Source organism: Gallus gallus, chromosome 5 (genome assembly GCF_016699485.2).
Source record: "Gallus gallus isolate bGalGal1 chromosome 5, bGalGal1.mat.broiler.GRCg7b, whole genome shotgun sequence".
Lineage (NCBI taxonomy): Eukaryota > Metazoa > Chordata > Aves > Galliformes > Phasianidae > Gallus > Gallus gallus.
This window is the reverse complement of record NC_052536.1, coordinates 13277627-13295617: the sequence shown is the minus strand read 5'-3', so window position 1 is coordinate 13295617 and position 17991 is coordinate 13277627. Positions and strand designations below refer to the sequence as shown.

General features: G+C 50.6%; 1 protein-coding gene and 1 non-coding gene across 2 annotated transcripts; both read right to left on the bottom strand.

Moving 5' to 3' along the window:
- Positions 1-13883: 13883 nt before the first annotated feature.
- On the bottom strand, positions 13884-16250 carry ASCL2 (achaete-scute family bHLH transcription factor 2). Its single transcript, NM_001389502.2, has 2 exons — positions 15188-16250; positions 13884-14673 (listed from the first exon to the last, which is right to left on the bottom strand). Exon 1 carries the CDS (start codon positions 15700-15702, stop codon positions 15199-15201), a length of 504 nt encoding a protein of 167 aa, NP_001376431.2. The 5' UTR covers positions 15703-16250; the 3' UTR covers positions 13884-14673; positions 15188-15198.
- On the bottom strand, positions 15294-15394 carry MIR6642 (microRNA 6642). Its single transcript, NR_105510.3, has one exon. It is a non-coding gene; the product is annotated as a microRNA 6642 (primary transcript).
- Positions 16251-17991: the final 1741 nt, after the last annotated feature.

Sequence of the window (17991 nt, the reverse complement as noted above, 5' to 3'; positions counted from 1 at the left end):
GCAGTGCAGATGCTGTCCTCACTCTGAGTCATCCCTGGGGACCGCAGGGCCGCAGCCATGGGCCGGTGGCATTTCTGCATGACTCACCCAGGTGAGACAGATTATAGGGAGCTTTATGGCCGTCTTCTTGCTGCTGCAAAACAGAAAGCGGCTGGAACAGGTTTGAGGCAGTGCTGGAAGGTTGCAAAAGATTGAGACAGAAGGCAAAAGTGCGCTCTTTTTGAAGAGAAATAAAGCTTGATCATGCTGAAGTCTGGAGTAAAGAATAAATATGCAGGTTGCTCCAAAGGTAACACCTCCTCCTATATATGTTCATCAAAACCATAACATGTACAAAGAGCACAATAATGCTATTTAGTAGAGCAAATTCTCAGCTAGAAAACACTCTTTTTCAACTTAGTCACCACCATTAGTTGTACCCTTTTTGGCAGCAATGAACAAGAGCCTCTGTGCTGTGTTCTTAAAAATCTGTATGAGCAAAGGTGACCTTCTGTTATTGTCACCAGTGCTGAAATGCACTACCCACCACCTCACTGTGCTGTTTGGTCTCTATAAATATTGGATACCAGTGGGTACTGTTTTTTCTGCTTGGAGGAATTCGGTTTCCCACCTTTGCTTCATCTGCACTTCCATGTCAGATGTCATTCGGTCAGACTACCCCTCTGCTGCCATCTGTCACAGGGCAGCAATGTGTAACAGAATATTGGTGGGAAGGTTCAACCTCTACTGCCATGCTGCCAACATCCACCTCTGACATTGCGGGACAACATAGTAAAATAGGGAGCATTACTTTCAGAACAGCCCTCATAAAAATTCTACGGGGCTTCACCCATCAAGTGCGAAGTTTTGGGGGTGGCTCTGCCATCTGCAGGTCAGCACTACCCACTGCCCTGCTCTCATCTGCACAGCATCGCTCCAGCAGCCCCCACCCAAGTACTGCAGAGATAAATTCTCAGCTGGGACAAGGATGCTGGAGAAGGCGCACTGCATGCATGCAGGCTGTGTGTTTGCATTTTTGCATGCCCAAGTCACAGCTGTGTGCTTGAGGAGCATCCTCCAAGCCAGCAGGATGCTGTTAGAGTGCTTCACACAACTGTGCAAGCAACTGCAGTATTCCAACAGAGGTTTTCTTTTGAAATTAAGAAAAAAGGCTGTAAGCAGTTTGGGCTGATCCTTCCCCTGCGCGTGCTGTTGTGTACATGCCTGGCTGACTCTCTCCATGTATGCCCAGGGCAATGGCAGCCCCCAGCTCTTGGAGAACAAAGCAGGGCAGAAAACCCATCCCTCAGGGAGCAGTTGCGATCAGTGGATAGTTGTTGTCCATGTGGTTTTTCCCCCAAGAAAGGCAGCCTCACAAAGGACTTTATAGCTCGCTGTCCAGACCCAAAGCTTCCTTGTAAGAGGCTGCTGGACTTGTTGCAACAGATCCCAGATGTGTGAGTGATGCCCTGCCTTGTGCCTTTCACAGCAAAGCAACCGGGGCCTGAGGCAAGCAGAGGGAGAGGAGGGAGCGGTGTATGTGTTCCAATTAATCGGAGCAGAAAGAGAAAGCCAGGATCCGCAGTGCCTGGGGCGGCACAAATTGAACAGGTTGAACCTGATGGCGGTGAAAGGAGGTGGCAGCGGGGGGACCCTGGCTGGCTGCGTTGCCCACTGCCACAGATGCCCCCATGCTGGGAGCTACTGTCCTGCTGGGGCAGTGGACAAGCACAGAATAATAAACCCCATGCCCAGGGGCCAGGGTCTCCCCCCAGCCCATCCTCTGCCAGTGCAAGCTGATGTTACAGTGATACCTGCTTCCTCCACTTCCCCAGTGACAGATGTCCTCTTTCTAAGGACGTCATTGGAAAGCTGGGGCATGGAGATACCTGGTCTGAGGACGGTCGATACAATTCTCCTTTCTAGAATCAGGAAAATTCCCATTTTCATGATTTTTTTTCAAGATGACCTCACTATACAGTTGCCCAAAGGCACAGACCTGACTTGAAGACCTGGCCAAAAGGAAAAGAAGAATCACATGGGACAGAGGTTGCCAGGGGCAGGAGGACATGTTGTAGGGGAGAAGATAAAGCTGGAATCAGCAAGGCACTGGAGGAAACTCCCCTTCTTTAATCAATGATGCCCAGAACAGAAGGGAGAGCCTTCTCTTGCAGCAGGAGATCTGGGTGGAGGAGAGATGGCTCCCGAGCTTTGCAATGGGACTAGAAGGTCATGCCAAACAGGTTATTCCTTTAATATATATACATATATATATGTTTTTCATGCTTCCCTTTCTATGTGGCCTCTGCATGACAATGCAGTGAAAAAAACAACCTGAGCAGAGAATACATTGCTTTGAGAAGAGGCACCCTTAGCTACTCATGCCTTTGGCAAAAAATTAATGATGGTAAGTAAGTGTCCTTTCTGGAGCTGAGCTCAGTTCTGCAGGTCTTCCCTGGTGGAGTCCCCAAGGATGGTCCCACTGCGGGACAAAAAGCTGTGCTGACCATGCAACCTTTTGGCAGGTTAGCTCTGCCCGTGTGTGTGCTTGCTCACCATGCGGCGTAATGACTCCACATGGCTAATTCAGACCTGTAGGCATTACTGCAATGTAAATTATGAATAGTCATAATAGTAATTAATAAACATGCTGAAACAAAAATGTTCTCTCTGTTTAATTAACATTGGTCTTTAGCAGCCTTATCTCAGGGTGAGTGGCTATCTCATCGGAACTGCCTTCAAACCATGCCCTGCCTGCCGTGGTGAGATGGACACATCTTCCCTCTGTAAATGGGAAAGCCTGTTTTCTGCTTTAGCTCTGACCGAACGACTTTGAGCCAGCACCTTGCAGTCTGCCTCTCATCTAAGAAAAAGGCCACAGAAATGGAAATTGCAGCTGGAGAAGCCCAGTGGCTTTCTTTGCCTTGCTGGAAGTGAGGAGAGGTGGAATCCAGGGACAAATGCTACAGCCAGAGGAGTACAAGAAGTACAAGAAAGGCTTTTGGGCAAGCAGTGGCACTGAGCAGTCTGCAGGGCTGGAATAGGATATCAGCTGCCCATTGGGCAGCTGAGAAGCCCCCATCCCATCACAGTCATCCCCTACCCCCAGCACCCAACCATGTTGCACTGATGTATTCCCCACAGACATCACATTGGCTGTGCTCAACACTGCACGGCCATCAGCCAAGCCGAATCAGGCGGTTGGAGGCACACAGCGAGCCCCAGCCTTGCTCACAGCCCTTGCTATCAGGAAGAGGAAGGCGCAGCCCTTGACCCTCTGCAAGCAGATGGGGATGAAAAGCATCCCAGCAGGAGCAGGGTGGGCATTTGCCTTCTCTGCGCTCTGACCTCCACTGCTTTGAAGAAGAGCATTCGTAATCTTTACAAGGCCTTGGAGATAGGAGTGCTCAGGACACACACAAGCCATCTGCTCCCATTTTCCTCTGCTTTCCCACCAAATCCCTCCCCACTGACCCAATCCAAGCTGAAGTCCTTGCCTCCGCAGTAATGATTTATAGGACTGTACATGCTGACAGTAAAGCCAGGTAAATTCAAGGTCTGGAGCACCTTCCAAAACCAGCTGGGGAGGAGGAGATGTGGGGGGTGAGAGCGGAAGAACAGTCATGCTCAGAGGTGAGAACAGACAGGCAGGGACAGCGTCAGCCTGATTATTTGCATCTCCATCAAGTGCTCTGCTCCACTATGGGGTTTTAATGAAAATATAAGAACCGAAAGGGTCATAACTGAGACTCCATTCCTGGAGTCTTGTTTCTGCTAATGCATAAAGGAATGTAAAACACCCATAGCATGCATTGTGGAAAGCAAAATGGGGAATATAAGGGGGAACAGGTGGCTCTTGACACCTGAACACAGCCTGTATCACGAGGCCAAGAGGGCTCTAGGTCCAAGCTGTATCCTGCTGTGTCCCACAATGACTTTTCAGTAAAGCTGAGCCCAGGTTGGGCATGGGTAGTATGAAGGGTTTGGGCTTGCTGAAACGGAGAAACTGGTGTTGGGACTGGCATGGGGTGGGCAGGCTGCACCAGCCATGCCCTCCTGCTCCATCAAGATGCAGGAGATAGGGCTGTGGACACACCAGGGTGCAAACATACATGCAGGCTCTTGCAGGCTCAGGCTTCCTGATGGGGATCTGCTGTACTCTTGTGTTCTTTTTTTAATGAGAACTTCTTGTAATCGCCACTATAAAATCGAGGGTGGGGAGCTGTTACTTATTAACGTCCACTGTTTGCAGGGAGCATGCAGCAGGGGATCTGCTGGGAGAATCAGGCTCAGATGGGCTGTAACATGCCATAGTGTGGCAGAGAGATGTGCACACACACGGGCATGCACACACACATGCACGCACACACACACATGCATGCCGATCCTCATGCCTGGTCACAGATCCCACCACCAACCCACCACGTCCTGAGCTTTCTGCTGGTCCTTGAAGTTATTTGCACCGACCAGCCTGCAAAGCAGGAGCAATAGAAATGCGAAAGTCCTTTGTGGTGATTAATGCATCATGCGTACAAAGAAGGTCTGTGGTGAACGGAGGCTGGAGCCGGGATTAATTGCATACCTTGAAGTGGAGAGATTTATGTAAGGAAACAGACTTGGCGGGCTGCCCTGCTCCAGGCTGTGTTTACCTGCCTGCGCCTCCACACCTGTCGTGCTGCAGCAGCAAAATATTATTTAATAACATTTGAAGGGAGATCTTAATAGCCACACTCACTCATCCCTTAAAGCCTCCTGCACACTCAGCTTAGAATCACAGAATCAATAGAAACAATAGGGCTGGAATGGACCAGTAAGATCACCTAGTCCAAATGTCAGCCCATCCCCACTGTGCCCTCTAGCCATGTCCTTCAGTACCCCATTGGAAGGGGAGCTGGAGAGCCTTGGGTATTCCTCAGCCCAAGCACCCAACCTACAAAGCCCAGAGCAGCCAGGGCTTTGCCCCAGGCAGGTCAAGGCTCCTGCACTCCATGCAGGACCGACTGCATGTATATATATATGAGCAGCACGGTTCCAAATGTTCTTTGTGTCCATTCAAATAAGAGACAAATATTTAGTACAACCCAGCTCAGAAGCGCTCGAGGGCATCTCTTGAAAGGGATTTGGATATTAATTGCAGTCCGTTTGTTGATTTGCATGCTTATCAGCAAGTGACGAGACCAAATAGAGCCCCGTGAGTCGGGAATGGGAGCACTTAGGGCTTTATTTCTTATCAGCAAAGCCCCTTGGTGATTATAAGCAAATGAGTGAGTGCTAAGGCCGGTTAGAGGAGAGAAAGCAGAAGTGCTTTCCACCTGCCAGAGCTTAGTCTCTCCAACCAGAGCTGGATAATGATAATGCCATTAAATGGCGCTGTAACCAATTAAGAAATCACTATCATCGCTATTGGAAAGCAAGGACTGTACTTTGTGCTACGTTTGCCCAGCACATGTGGGGTGTCCTAATGTCACCCAGACACAAGCATGGCCAGGGAGGTTTCCAACGCAATTCTGTCGTCTATACTAATTGCCCCAAGGTTTGACACTTTCTCTTCTCAGAAGAAAACTTTCCACTAACCCAAACTGTCCCAAACCTTGTTCCTTGCTTTGTGTTATTGGAGGAAAACATGGTGCTTGGGGTTTTTTTTTTGTTGGATTTTTTTTTTTTTACCCCTGCAGAACAAACTTCAAAGGAGCAGTGGGGACCTCTCCATTTCCATAAGAAAAGAACAGGAGAGCTGTCCTCCACGGCCCCAGTGCATCCTGCCTCATTTCACACATAACCTGAGCTGGGGCTCCGGAGGGGCACGGTGGCAGGAGGACAAGGTCCCCCAAGGTTAATCACAAACCACCCGCCACGTTTGTCATGGGGACTGATTGATGGGCACCACTAATCACTGCCTGGCGAGGCCGGAGGTGACGCAGAAGCTACAGGGACATAGAGGGCATGCCAGATGGACGCAGTGACACCTAGAGCCTATAGAGGATGCATATCATAGGGCTTTTAGTAGGAAGACACGTGTGCCTTGCCATACAGACCTGGAGGCTGACAGGGCAGGTCTCTCCAGCCCTTGGAAAATCCCCCAGCTTTCAGAAGGGACCAGGATTTGGGATTCTGGCAGGAGGAAGGCTCAGGGAGAGGTGGATTAGCGTTGGATTTGTCTCACAGCCAGAAGGCAATTAATAGAGTTTCCATTCTCTTTATGGACTGAAACCCATTTGAGTTTTCTATAGGAACGATGTAGGCAGTAAAAGCCACCCAAGTGAGGTCAGATGAGGACCTCATGTATTTACAGGCTGGATACCTGTGCATTTCCTACAATTTCTGACAACTCAATACGCTTTTTCTTTTACTCTGGTCCTAGCTGATGCTCAGACTTCCGGACAGGCTCTGCCCGTAGTAATGAAATTTGCATTGGTGTTAATTATCTGGATGCAAATGATAGCAAGGGCTGCGATGTGCTGTGATTTAACCTCTGTGTTACAAGCACAATCTATGCCTTCCACAGCCGACTCATGAGCCTTTCTCAGGTGGTCATGCCAGCAGGCTTCTTACTATGAACTTCTCCCACTGCTTCCAACATGGGCTGCAGAGCAGCTTAAGGACATAGGAAATGATGACATTTTCAAGTTTTGCTCCTGCAGTGCCGAACATAGAATGATTTGAATCCTATGTGACTGCTTGGACATGAACAAAGTGCTGCCCATTCTTCTCTGGATGCAATTATTACCACTTAAAGGTGCAGGTTTGTTGGCCAGGGATTGAGACTGGGCTTTTTTTTGTTAGATCTGTGTTGTAGAGCAGGTAGAGAGAATATCAGCAACAAAGAAACGTTCATTTCTGATACAGCCTCATGCATTTCAACAGGCTTGACACAAAGGCCACTGAAAGCTATGTCAATTTGGGCTTCAGTGAACTTTGGGCTGAATGTGTGCTATTTCAGAGGTGACTTCTTCAACAGAAATGCTTCAGCCTCCCAGAGCACTGAAGTATATAGGGCAGGAGGCAACACATCAACCCGTGACCACCTAAACTGGCTACAAGTGATGAATCTGCTCACCACAGACCCACCTACAGCCTCCAGAAGGGACGGGCATCACCCAGGGGCACTGGATCCCCTGTCAAATAGTCATCCTGCAGCAAGCAGAAAGACCTCTTTGGTCTTTGTGGGCTATTAATGCCAATGACTAGTCAAGTGACTAACTTGGAGCAGACACCACACTCCGGAATGGCTGAAGGGGGATGTTAGTTCTGGATTTTTATCATCTCCTGTCACACCTAAGAGTGCCTCTTCCACCAGAGGTAGTTAACTTCGGGATGGAGTTTCTGCAACATCCACTCTGTTAAAGTGAGTGCCATCACTGCCAAATTTCTGTGGGGCTGCGCACTGACAGCTCAGTGCACATCACATGGGGGTCTGTGGAAAGCTTCAGCTCCACCCTTGCTGGCCTGGGACAACCAACATCTTTTTACCATCACCACTTCACTTCTACTTCTGAATATTATTCCTGCCTGATGAAAGCTGAGTGCTGAACCAAACCAACATGATGAGGGTGGGATGGGCATCTTGGAGCAGGCGGCTTCTTCTTGTGAAAGAATGGTCCTTGGGCCTGGAAACGTATCTAAGTCAGGGTTGTTTTGCCATCCTGGGTGCATGTTTCAACGGCAACATTATTGTAAAACAGCTTTGTGTTTACTTTGTGTACAGAAAAGATAAAATCAGCATTTATATGCAAACATGAACCAACAAGGAATTTCAAAATCCTGCCATTTCACTCCTCTGAGGAGGAGAGCCAGGGTTATTGTGTAACCAGAAACATCTGAAAGCAGGGGATTTTCTGGGTCTACATTCAATTTAGATTATAAGAGGCTAATTTAGGATCTGACTGTATCACCTTGAGCGGCCAAAAAAGTATTTGAAACAGGCAGACAAGGACTTTGGGGTGGAGAGGTCTCCTCTGTTTTGGACAGCATCGAGCACACAGAATGAAGGCTTTAAGACTTCATAGGTTACGGGTTGTATCATGCCTCTGTGCTTTTGGATTGCTTGGGGACACATGCAGGCTTGGAAAAGCAGCCACACTCTCTTTTGGGGCAAAATCTGCAAAATCTCTCCGAATCACTTCGCCCCAACTTGCTGTAGGGCATTGGGCAGGTGAACCCTACCCTGAGCACATGTCACCCTCTTACACCGTCCCCATAATCATGCCATCACTGCATTGCTGCGGCAGGTCGGGTGGCACATCCGTCCTACTCTATTCCTTTGTCACTCTCCATGGGGTTTATTTACATCAGGATGAGAGGAAGGAGGTAGGAAAGGTTGCCTCGGGGGTGGCTGCAAGAGGGGACATTGTGCCTCCAGGGATGGAGCGGAAAGGCCTGGGGGATACAGGGCACTTTGATGCGGTTTGGATGAAAGAAGGGATGGAGGGGAGGGGAGGGACAACATCAAAACCCAAAACACAACAAAACCTCTTCCAACTGAGACGAAATCAGGACAGTCCCTTTATTTAGATGGATAGGGCTCAGCCCAATGTATGGCAGCCTGAGGCCACCCTGCCCCATCCTCACACTCATTGCCTCTCACTTTCTTCCCTTCTTGCCATTTTCTTCCCTTCCTTTGCACTCCCTATTGCCCTCCACCTCCCCATTCCATCTCTTTTTCCAAGAAAAAGGCAGAGTGGAACAAGATGTAACATTAATTTAAAGGTGAGTTGGGGGGATATTAAAGGCAGCAGAACAGAAGAAAAAGGTCTTTGTAGGGGGGCAAGAGGTGCTCAGGGCCATTCTACCAGATGGATCTCATTCCATGCTGCTTTAGGAATGTAAATTCAGATCATACAATCCACCCCAGTGGCTGAAGTAGGCTTAGGACAAGCAAACCCATGCATCCCACTACTTCTCTGCAGCTGCCCCCAGGTTTGCTGGGGGAAATTCTTGCCATGGGAAAGGCTGTGCTGTTGGAGTCCATTGTACCAAGCAAGTCCCAGCTTGAAAGTTCCTGATGTTTCCAGACCCTCAGTAAGGAATGAAGTCCAAATTCCTCATGTCTTGAGTCATAGAATCATAGGATCATCTAGGTTGGAAAACCTAGGATCATCACCTCCAGGATCATCACTGTCAACCAACGGATCTGATCCTTGCACCTTGTAGGAGCAGCTGCAGTAGTAAGCCAAAGTGATTGGTTTATGAGTACCCCGTTGCTGACGCAGTCTCTGTGGCTGGACCATCTCATCTTGCTGGGCTGCAGGAGCATAAGATGCACTGTGCATGGTGCCTGATGCAGAACAGGCTTGGAGCTGCTGAGCATTTTCTGCTCAAAAATAAAGTCTCCATTCAGACCATAAATTATCAGGGGAAAGCAAGCAGCAACAAATTCCCCACTCTGTTCTCAATAAATAACTTAGTCAGGCCTGGCAAACTAATAGTTTCCACACTGCTCAGAACTTAGTGGGAAGCTTATTACTGGTTACTGTACAGTGATGCTACCGAGGGGAGGATGCAGCGTTGCAGTGGTGATGCTGCTTCATCGGGGAGTGAGAAATCAGGCTGAGAAGGCTGCAGGGGGTTGTTCAGTTCACTTGCTCCCAAAAGGCAGCAAAAGCAAACAATTTGAAGGCAGTGCCCCACACCAAGTCCCTCTACCCTCCTGGCACTCAAGATGCCACCAAGGATCCTGACCCCACAGTACAGCCCAACCGGCCATGTGATATGTAGGACATGGATACCAGCCTTGCTCTCTCCACCTGATTTTACTGCACAGAGGTGGTTCATCATGATTTCTGCTAGACTTGAAAGGTGTGTGATTTTCTTTAACAGCAAGACTTGCCTGCCGGCAACCATTAGCTCTCTCCAGCATCATAAACAGAGTCATATTCAGCTTACACCACTTCTGAACTTGGCTTAGGTGCTCTTTTTCTGCCCGTACATCACTGTTTTCAACTCCAGTCAGCACTGGTTTGAAGTTATTACTGTCTGGTGGTTGGGTTTTTCAGTGGTGTGTGCATCCTAAATGAGCTCTGTGGTCTCCCCACTTCAAAAGCCTCTCTGCTCTCACCCCTGTTTACTGACTGTCCTGCAGTGAGACCCAAGACTGAAGGGTATAAACTACCCCTGTGCCGCCCTAGATCTCTGCAGCACATGGGGATGCAGCAGTGGGACAGCCATCAGTGCTGCTGGAGAGTGTCTGTGGGGAATTGGGCAAGGAGTCAGTGCAGAGCATCCTCGCCTCCATTCAAATCAGACCCAAATGCAGCGTGTGCTGCACAGGTTACTCTGGTGCCATGTGTCTCCTGGGATAGAAGAAGAGACAGGGACAAATGCAGAGCCCCTTCAGCAGAGACTGGCACACAGGTGTTTCATCAAGGAGAGCAGGTGCTTGCACTCAGACCAGTTGGCTTCCATTTAATATAATCTAGCTCATAGGGGGTGGAGGAAGTCAAGCTGGTGCTGAGAACTAGAGGGAGGTCTCTGTGTGTTGGTAAGAGGACTATTGTCTTTGTGCATTCTTTTGCACTGGGTTTTATTTGTCCAGTAGGTTTCATCTGTTCTTTCCATGCATAGTTCTGCTATAGGAACTGGGGCTCCTTTGTGAAGCCTTGAAGGAGTTGTGTGCATGAAATGGGGAAATGGCAAGAAGAGAGAATGTGTTGAGTATTGCAACACTTCCTCCTAGAATTTAATATCCTGACAAAACCTATTTCTTTAAAGTAGAAAAACTTGAAGTGTTTTACTCTAAAGGAAGATATTTGCTGTGTTGTAAAAGTGTCAACATCTCACAAGTTGGCCATTCTTTTGGCAGCGGCTTTAACAGAAAATTCCCCTCGGGGCTATCACGCTTCTCTGTGTTGGTTTTTCTTCCCCTTTGTAAGAAAAAATAAAAAGCCAAACAACTTAAAAAGCAAGCACAGTTTACTGGGTCTGGTGACTGGGTAACCATTGTACTGGAGGTTGAAAGCAGTGGGGCTGAGGCCAGGAGATGAAAGGGGTAGAGAGAAGGCAGGCTTCTGCTGCAGTAAGCTGGAGGCTCTGAGGTCTAAGCTTTCAGCACTGCCCTGGCTCTGGTGGCCAACCATCATATTATCAGAAGTTTCTTCTTTCCTACTGTTTATGCCTCTGATCCTACCAAGGTCTACCCACAAAAAGAAAAAAAGCATTTAAGGGGTTGAAGGTCAAATGTGTTTTCTTTCCTGCTATCTGCGTGACTGAAGTCAGTAGGGCTATCCTAATGCTTGAGATCGTACCCCTGTTCTTTCTGTATCTACCACTGCTGATCGCGTCCTCTTACATCTGTTTCCCTACATGACTGTTTCTTTTCCACTGTAGATCAACACTGATACCTTGGGCAGATATCAGATTCTCTTGGGTTCTTCCTGCCTGCTGGTGCTGGAGGCCCCCCCCCCATCTGCCTGGGCTTTGCCTGGGGATGATGCTTTTGGTGATGCTCCCAGCATGTAGACAGTGGTGCATCTCTAGAAGATGCCTTGTTAGGGCTAGTTCTCTGTTCTTGTGCTTGTGTTTCAGTGTAGGCTTAAACCTCCTCCACGATTATTTGGGGGAGGGGGGAAGAAAGAAAAGAAAAGAAGGATGGAAAAAGCTAGTTGGTATGACAGAGACCAAGCACTGGTAAGAGCAAAACCTGTCATCAGACCTTGGGCAGAGAAGCAGCAACTCGCTTCTCCAAACAACAGGCTCCAGGGTAGGGCAGCCATGGAGCTAAGCCTCAGAGCTGCCTGTGAGGAGGAGGAGCAGCAGCACTGTTTAACCCCTGCAGTGAAATGAAGAGTGCTTTGTTGCAAGGAAGTGCTGGGTAAAGCAAGTGGAGCTTTGGCCTGAGCACCTCCAAATGCTAACAGCAGGGGAGGCGGTTGAAAACGGAAGGGTTATTTAAGCCTGGGGAAGGGGCTGCCCATCCTAACGTGGTCCTACAACTTATTTCCACTTCATCAGTGCATCTGTGATGTGGGAACTGCTGGGTGGGAAGATGGGAAGGTCGAGCCGTTTTGGTGGTGTGTGAGATGGGCCGGGGGCAGGTTAACAAGCAATTTACAAACACCAAAGACCACACGAAGGAGGCCAGCAGCAGCGGGCTGTGGGTCTGAGTAACTGGAGCTGTGAGCAAACTGCTCAGGTCTGGTTTCCTCACTGGGTTTATACATGTGTGGCTGTGTCGATGGGTGTAAACATAGGGCTTGCAGAAGTGTTTTGTAGCTGCACGCTGACGAGCCTGTGCTCCCTGGTGACCCCAGCTTGCTGCTGCCTACTCTTTCCCACTAATTCTAAGGATTCCTCAGCATAATTCTTCTGCCTGACCCTCCTGCAGCTCTGGGCCTGAGAGCTGGGTTTGTGTCTTCCTTGCAGCTTCTGTTTTGGGCACTGAATTCCTAGCTAAATCCCTTAACAGAAATGATGTGCTCATGGAAACACATCAGTGAGAGTGACTCTCATTGGCAGGGGGTTTTTGTCCCCACATCTTCACTCTGACAGTCTGTACACACAGAGCGGAGAGGCCCAGGGGTGAGCTTATTGAATCCCTTGTCCTGAAGTTAGTATCACTTAAGTGACTACTGTTTGTGGCTAACTTCTTGCTAACACTGTTACAGTTGATGCCACTCTCGTGTTGCGGCAACAGTAGCTTGGGTGATCTGCTGACCCTTGGAAGGGTGCTGGGAGTGACTTGACTTGAAGCCAAACGTTGCTTTTGGAAATACTGAAATAATCAGCCCTTCCGAAGAAGGGAAACAGCTGCCAAGCCGTAGCAAAATCGTCTACACAAATGCCTTCTGCTAGAATGGGACACTTGTGAAGGCAAACACAGCAGTCCTGCTTTCTAATTCGCTTGGAGAAGGGGTAAGCTGTTGGGTTAGGCTGAGAATAAGCACGTGGGATCTGCGTAAGGTTTGACCTCAGAGCTCTTTTCCAGCCTGACTGCAGTTCTAGAGGTACTCTGTGAGGATGAAGCCCTTAAGCCAACACCAGGAAAAGATCCCTTGTCCCCCCCCACCCCAATGAGGTGTTCCAGGTGCAGCAGATGGGTTAAGCCCAGGGCAGTTGACAGCCTCCCTCCCACCTCAGGGGCTGCTGGTGAGTTGCATGGGGGAGAACCTTAGCAACAAATTCATTGAGCACTTTGATTCCCAGGGCCTTCCCAAGGGACAGCTTGTTACAGCAGCCTTGGTTAGGGAACAGGCCGTAAGCATAACAGCTATTCCTTAGCATGGCTCCTTGCCTGCAGCTCCTAATGCTATTCTGCTGTTAGAGCCTGCATTTTTCCCTTGGGTTTTCTGTTTTGTTTTATTTTTTTTTTCTTGCTATTGAGACGGCATCATGTATGTGGAATACATTTATAGATCTGATTACAAAGCTTCTTGTGATGACTGAATTTGGGACTTCAGAGTGATTGCACCTCTCAAAAGTTAGTGGGGGAAATTCCACCTTCCCATTACTTAAGGCTTACACATACAGTTTCTGCAAAGTGGGTCAATTTTAATAACCCATTCTATCTTATCCTAGCTCAGCAGATTTTACAGGCCAGCCTGTTTCACTCCGCTCCACTAATAGCATTCACTGGAGGTACTGAAGGGAAGTAACAGCCTCTGTGCCATAAGTTTCTATGTCCTTCTGGCTGTTTGAGTTCACAGCAACTCTTCTTGCCTCTGAAGCAGGTATTCAGCGTGAGCCCAGAAGTGGTGGTCTCCACCAAGGAGATGAGCTGCCAGCCCTGGAGCCACCTATTTCTCCCCTCTAGCCCGTCTATGCGAAGTGGGCAGCGCTACAAGTGGCAATAAGAAAATGTGGTGTGATGCTGTGCTGCTCCTTATTGCCTTTAGCATATGGATACAGCCCAGGGCACTGTCTGTCCTCAGGCAGGTGTTAACTTGATAGATATATATACCTTGCAGCCCAGAAACCATTTATAAATAGAATTTTATTTATAAAGTCAATTTACATAAAATATGATACTCTTTTTAAAAACTGCGTATGTATGACTTAAGAAATCCTAGCAAGTGCATACAAAAATGCCTTCAATACATTTAAAAAAAAACAAAAAAAAACAAAACAAAAACAACAAAACAACTTCAGTTTTCAGAGAAGTGAACCTTCACACCAGGCAGAGTCAGACACCACAGTGAGACGCAACAAAAGGTTGCAGTCCTTTAGTAAAGTGTTTGGAGAAAGAAAAACAAACAAACCCTTTCATCTAAACGGTGTATATTCCCCAAACATTCCAGCTGGCAGTGTTCAAGAACAAGGGAATTGGACTGAAAATAGAGCTACCTCCTTAACCCTTTTCCCTAAGGTTTCTCGTACAAAAATAAGTCTTCATACACCACTGTTCCCATAGGCAGTTCAAGTTGCATACAAAATAGAATCTGACATTATAAAAAAAATTCCCTCCCCCTGCAGAAACAAGGAAGCATCAAGTGGTTTCCATTTCTTTTTTTCCACCCTATCCAAAGGCCGATGCGAAGTAGCTGCGAGGGGATGCACGGCCATTCTCTGGAGCGGGTGAAAACCTTGTCCATCAGCAGCCCTGCAGCAGACATCAGAGCTGTTACACCATTGCACTTCAGCTGGGTGAGTGAGCTTGGAGCCCAGCAAGGAAAGCAGCCAGGAGGATCTTGAGAATCTCTGGGGGAGATTTATTTTGGAGGTTACTGCTGGCTGCTGTGGAAGACCATAGGAATCGAGGTACAGCTGTGGAGAGAATGTAAAAACCCATGTCTACTCCATCTCCAACCCCATTGGCCACCCCACTGGCCTCCTCCACTCCCACTTGTTACCCCAGCCTCATGACCGCTGCATCCTATCAGTCACCTTAACACTACCAGCCACCCCAATGCCTTTGACAACCTGTTGGCAACCACAACCTGATCAGCAATCCCACTGGCCACTCCAACCCCACCAACAACATCGAACCCATTGGCCACCTCAACCTCACTGTCAATCTCATAATCGACCCGAACCCCATCAGCCACCCCACCACCTACCTCAGCCTCATGGGACCCCATGATCACTCAACTGCCATTGGTCAACCCAACTCTACTGGCAATCCCAATGGCCATTTGACCCCATTGGCCACCCCGACTCCAAGATCACTCAACTCCATAGACCGCCCCAACCCCATTGACAATCCCGTTGACCATCTTGACTTTATGAGCACCCCAAACATAAAGGGCTGGGAAGCAGGAGTACTCCAAGCCCACCTCACCTCCCGCCAGCTCAGTAGCTCCCAAGCCAGCTGGTGAAATCCAGCAGTTCCTGCTCCTCGGGGCTGAGCACCGGCTCGTAGCCGCTCTCCTCGGAGGAACAGGGCGAGGCGGAGGAATAGCCGCTACCGCCTCCGCTTTCCCCGACGGCCGCCCGCCCCGCGGAGCGGCCCGCTCGGCCGTCGGGGAACGCGGCGGCGGCGTCGTGTTCGTCGAGGAGCCTCTGGAGGGCTCGGATGTACTCGACGGCGGAGCGCAGCGTCTCCACCTTGCTCAGCTTCTTGCTGGCGGTCCCGTGGGGGACGTGCTGCCGTAGAGCGGCGAAGCCCAGGTTGACCAACCGCACGCGGTTGCGCTCCCGTTCGTTGCGCCGGGCCACGGCCGCCGCCGCGGTGCCGCCGCCCGAGAGGGAGGCGAAGGCCAAGCGGCGCTTGCAGCGCAGCAGCTCCGGAGAGGCGGGGCGGCGGCGGCAGCGTGAGGCGGCGGCGGGGGGCGGCGGCGGGGCACCGCCGTTCATCGCCGAGGGGCCACGGCGGCGGGGATGGGGAGCGCGGCAGCGCCGGGAGGGGTTGGGGAAGGGGAGCGGAGAGGTGAATTAAGATGGAAAAAGGAAAAACAATAACAACTTAAAAAGAAAAAAAAAAGTACCTGCGAGACGGAAATAAAAATGCGAGTAAGGTGCAAGAAAAAAAAAGCGAAAAAAAAAGCGGGTAAGACGCAAAGGAAAATGCGAGTAGAAAGCAAAAAGATTGAAAATGAGATTAAAAAAATGCAATAAGGGTGCAGAAAGCGCGAGTTAGACGCCAAAAGAATGTCAAATGCAGAGAAAAAAACGCAAATAAAAGTGGGAGTAGAATGCAAATAAAACGGGAGTTACCAAAAAAAAAAAAAAAACGCAAATAAAAAATAAATTAAAAAACAAAGTTTAAAAAAATACAAAACGGGGGGGGAAGAAAAAAAAAAAGTGGGAAACGAACCCAACACAAACAGAAATCCCTATCGCGGGGCGCGGGGGCCGCTCTGCCCACCCCCGTCTCCTTCCCAGCACCGCTCCGCGCCTCTGCTGCGGCCGCGCGGCCCGCGCGCTGCTTATCAACGCCGCCGCCGCCGCTCGCGAGCCCCCGCGGCCGCACGCGCCGCGCCACGCGCGCCCGCCCCGCGCGCGCGTCGCCGCGCGCTCCCCCCAACCCCCCCGCGCGCGTCCGGCGCGTGGCACCGCAGCCGCCGGTAACACCCCTCCGCTCCTACCCACCCCCCCCCCCCCCCTCCCGCTCCAGTTTGTCTTTATTTATTCAAATAGCCGGGTTCATTTCAGCCCGCTCCCCGGGGTGGGGCACCCTCGCGCTCCGCCCCATCCCCCCCCCATCCTCCCCCCACTCCACGCCGCCAAAGCGGCCCGGGGAGGCGGCGGTCACCCCGAAGCACCTGAGTCGGAAGGAGGGAGCGCAGCCCCTTTAGGGCACTCCGCGCCGCCGTCGACCCGCTTTCCCCAGCGGACCCCGCGGTGCTTTGTCCACCCACCCCCCCTCGTCTCTCCCGTTCGTGTACGGGGCGCCGCGGACCCCTCCCGGCGGCGGCCGTCGGAGCGTTGTGCGGGACTATGGGGCCCCCTAGCGCGGAACTCTGCCCCGCGCTGCCGCCACCTTCGGGTTCCTTCGGGTTTCTGCTGCGGCCGCTCTGGGGGCACCTCCGGAGCCCGCACCAGAGGGGCATCATAAGAGAGCGGTGAGGAGGGAGCGGTGTCACGCTTTTTCCTGTGCAACACGCTTTCTCTTGCGTATCTTTGCTCTGCAAGATGCATCTTCCTTCCTTTTCCCGCCCATCTCTTTTGTTCTTTTTTTTGTTGTTGTTGCTTTACTGCAGCCGCTGATGTGGGACGGTTTTATCTCTTCCCCCATTCTTTGTCATATGGGAGGGCTGCGACTATGCTCTGCTCTGCTTCACCCTGACTCTGAAGCTGCACATAGTTAAGGTATCAGCCACCGAGTCACCCTTTAGTCAGGTTGCTCTTCAGACTTCTTTACCATTTTAACATCAGGAAAGATGCACCCTGCAAGCTTTGAAGCACAAACCCATGCAGAAGGCATCCCTGGACCTGGCACTGTCCTCCCCAGATCTGCATTTTTGTGCCACTCCAACCCCGTGGCCACTCAACATCCATGGCCACCTCAAACCCCATGGCCACCCCAACCCCCATGGCCACCCCAACCCCATTGGTCACTCGGCTCCCATAGCTACCTCAACACTATGGCCACTCAACCTCGTGGACCACCTCAACAACCCCATTGGCCACCCCAACACCTTTGGCCACTCAACTCCCGTGGCCACCCCAACACCATGGCCACTCAATTGCATGGGCCACCTCAACCCCATGGCCACCTCAACCCCATGGCCACTCAACCTCATGAGCCACTTCCACCCTATTGGCCACTCCAACCCCCCCATGGCCACTCAACTCCCATGGCCACCCCAACACCATGGCCACTCAACTGCACTGGCCACCTCAACTCTATCTGCCACCTCCCACTGGCCACCCCAGCCCCATTGGCCACTCCAACCCCCCATGGCCACTCAACTCCATGGCCAACCCAACTTCACGAGCACTCCAAGCACCAAGGACTGGGAGAAGCAGCACCCCAAGCCCACCTCAGCTCCCACCAGCTCAGTAGCTCCAACTCAGAGCTAAGCACCGGCTCACAGCCATTCTCATACCCCCCTACCACAGCTGTGGATTCAGGGTGGGGTGGATCAGGGTGAGGAGAAAGGAGGGAGGGACAATGTATGTGCGTGTGGGGGGAGAAAAATG

Coding starts and splice junctions, on each gene's coding strand:
- ASCL2 (NM_001389502.2), bottom strand. CDS start 15,702: ATGAACGGCGGTGCCCCGCCGCCGCCCCCCGCCGCCGCCTCACGCTGC.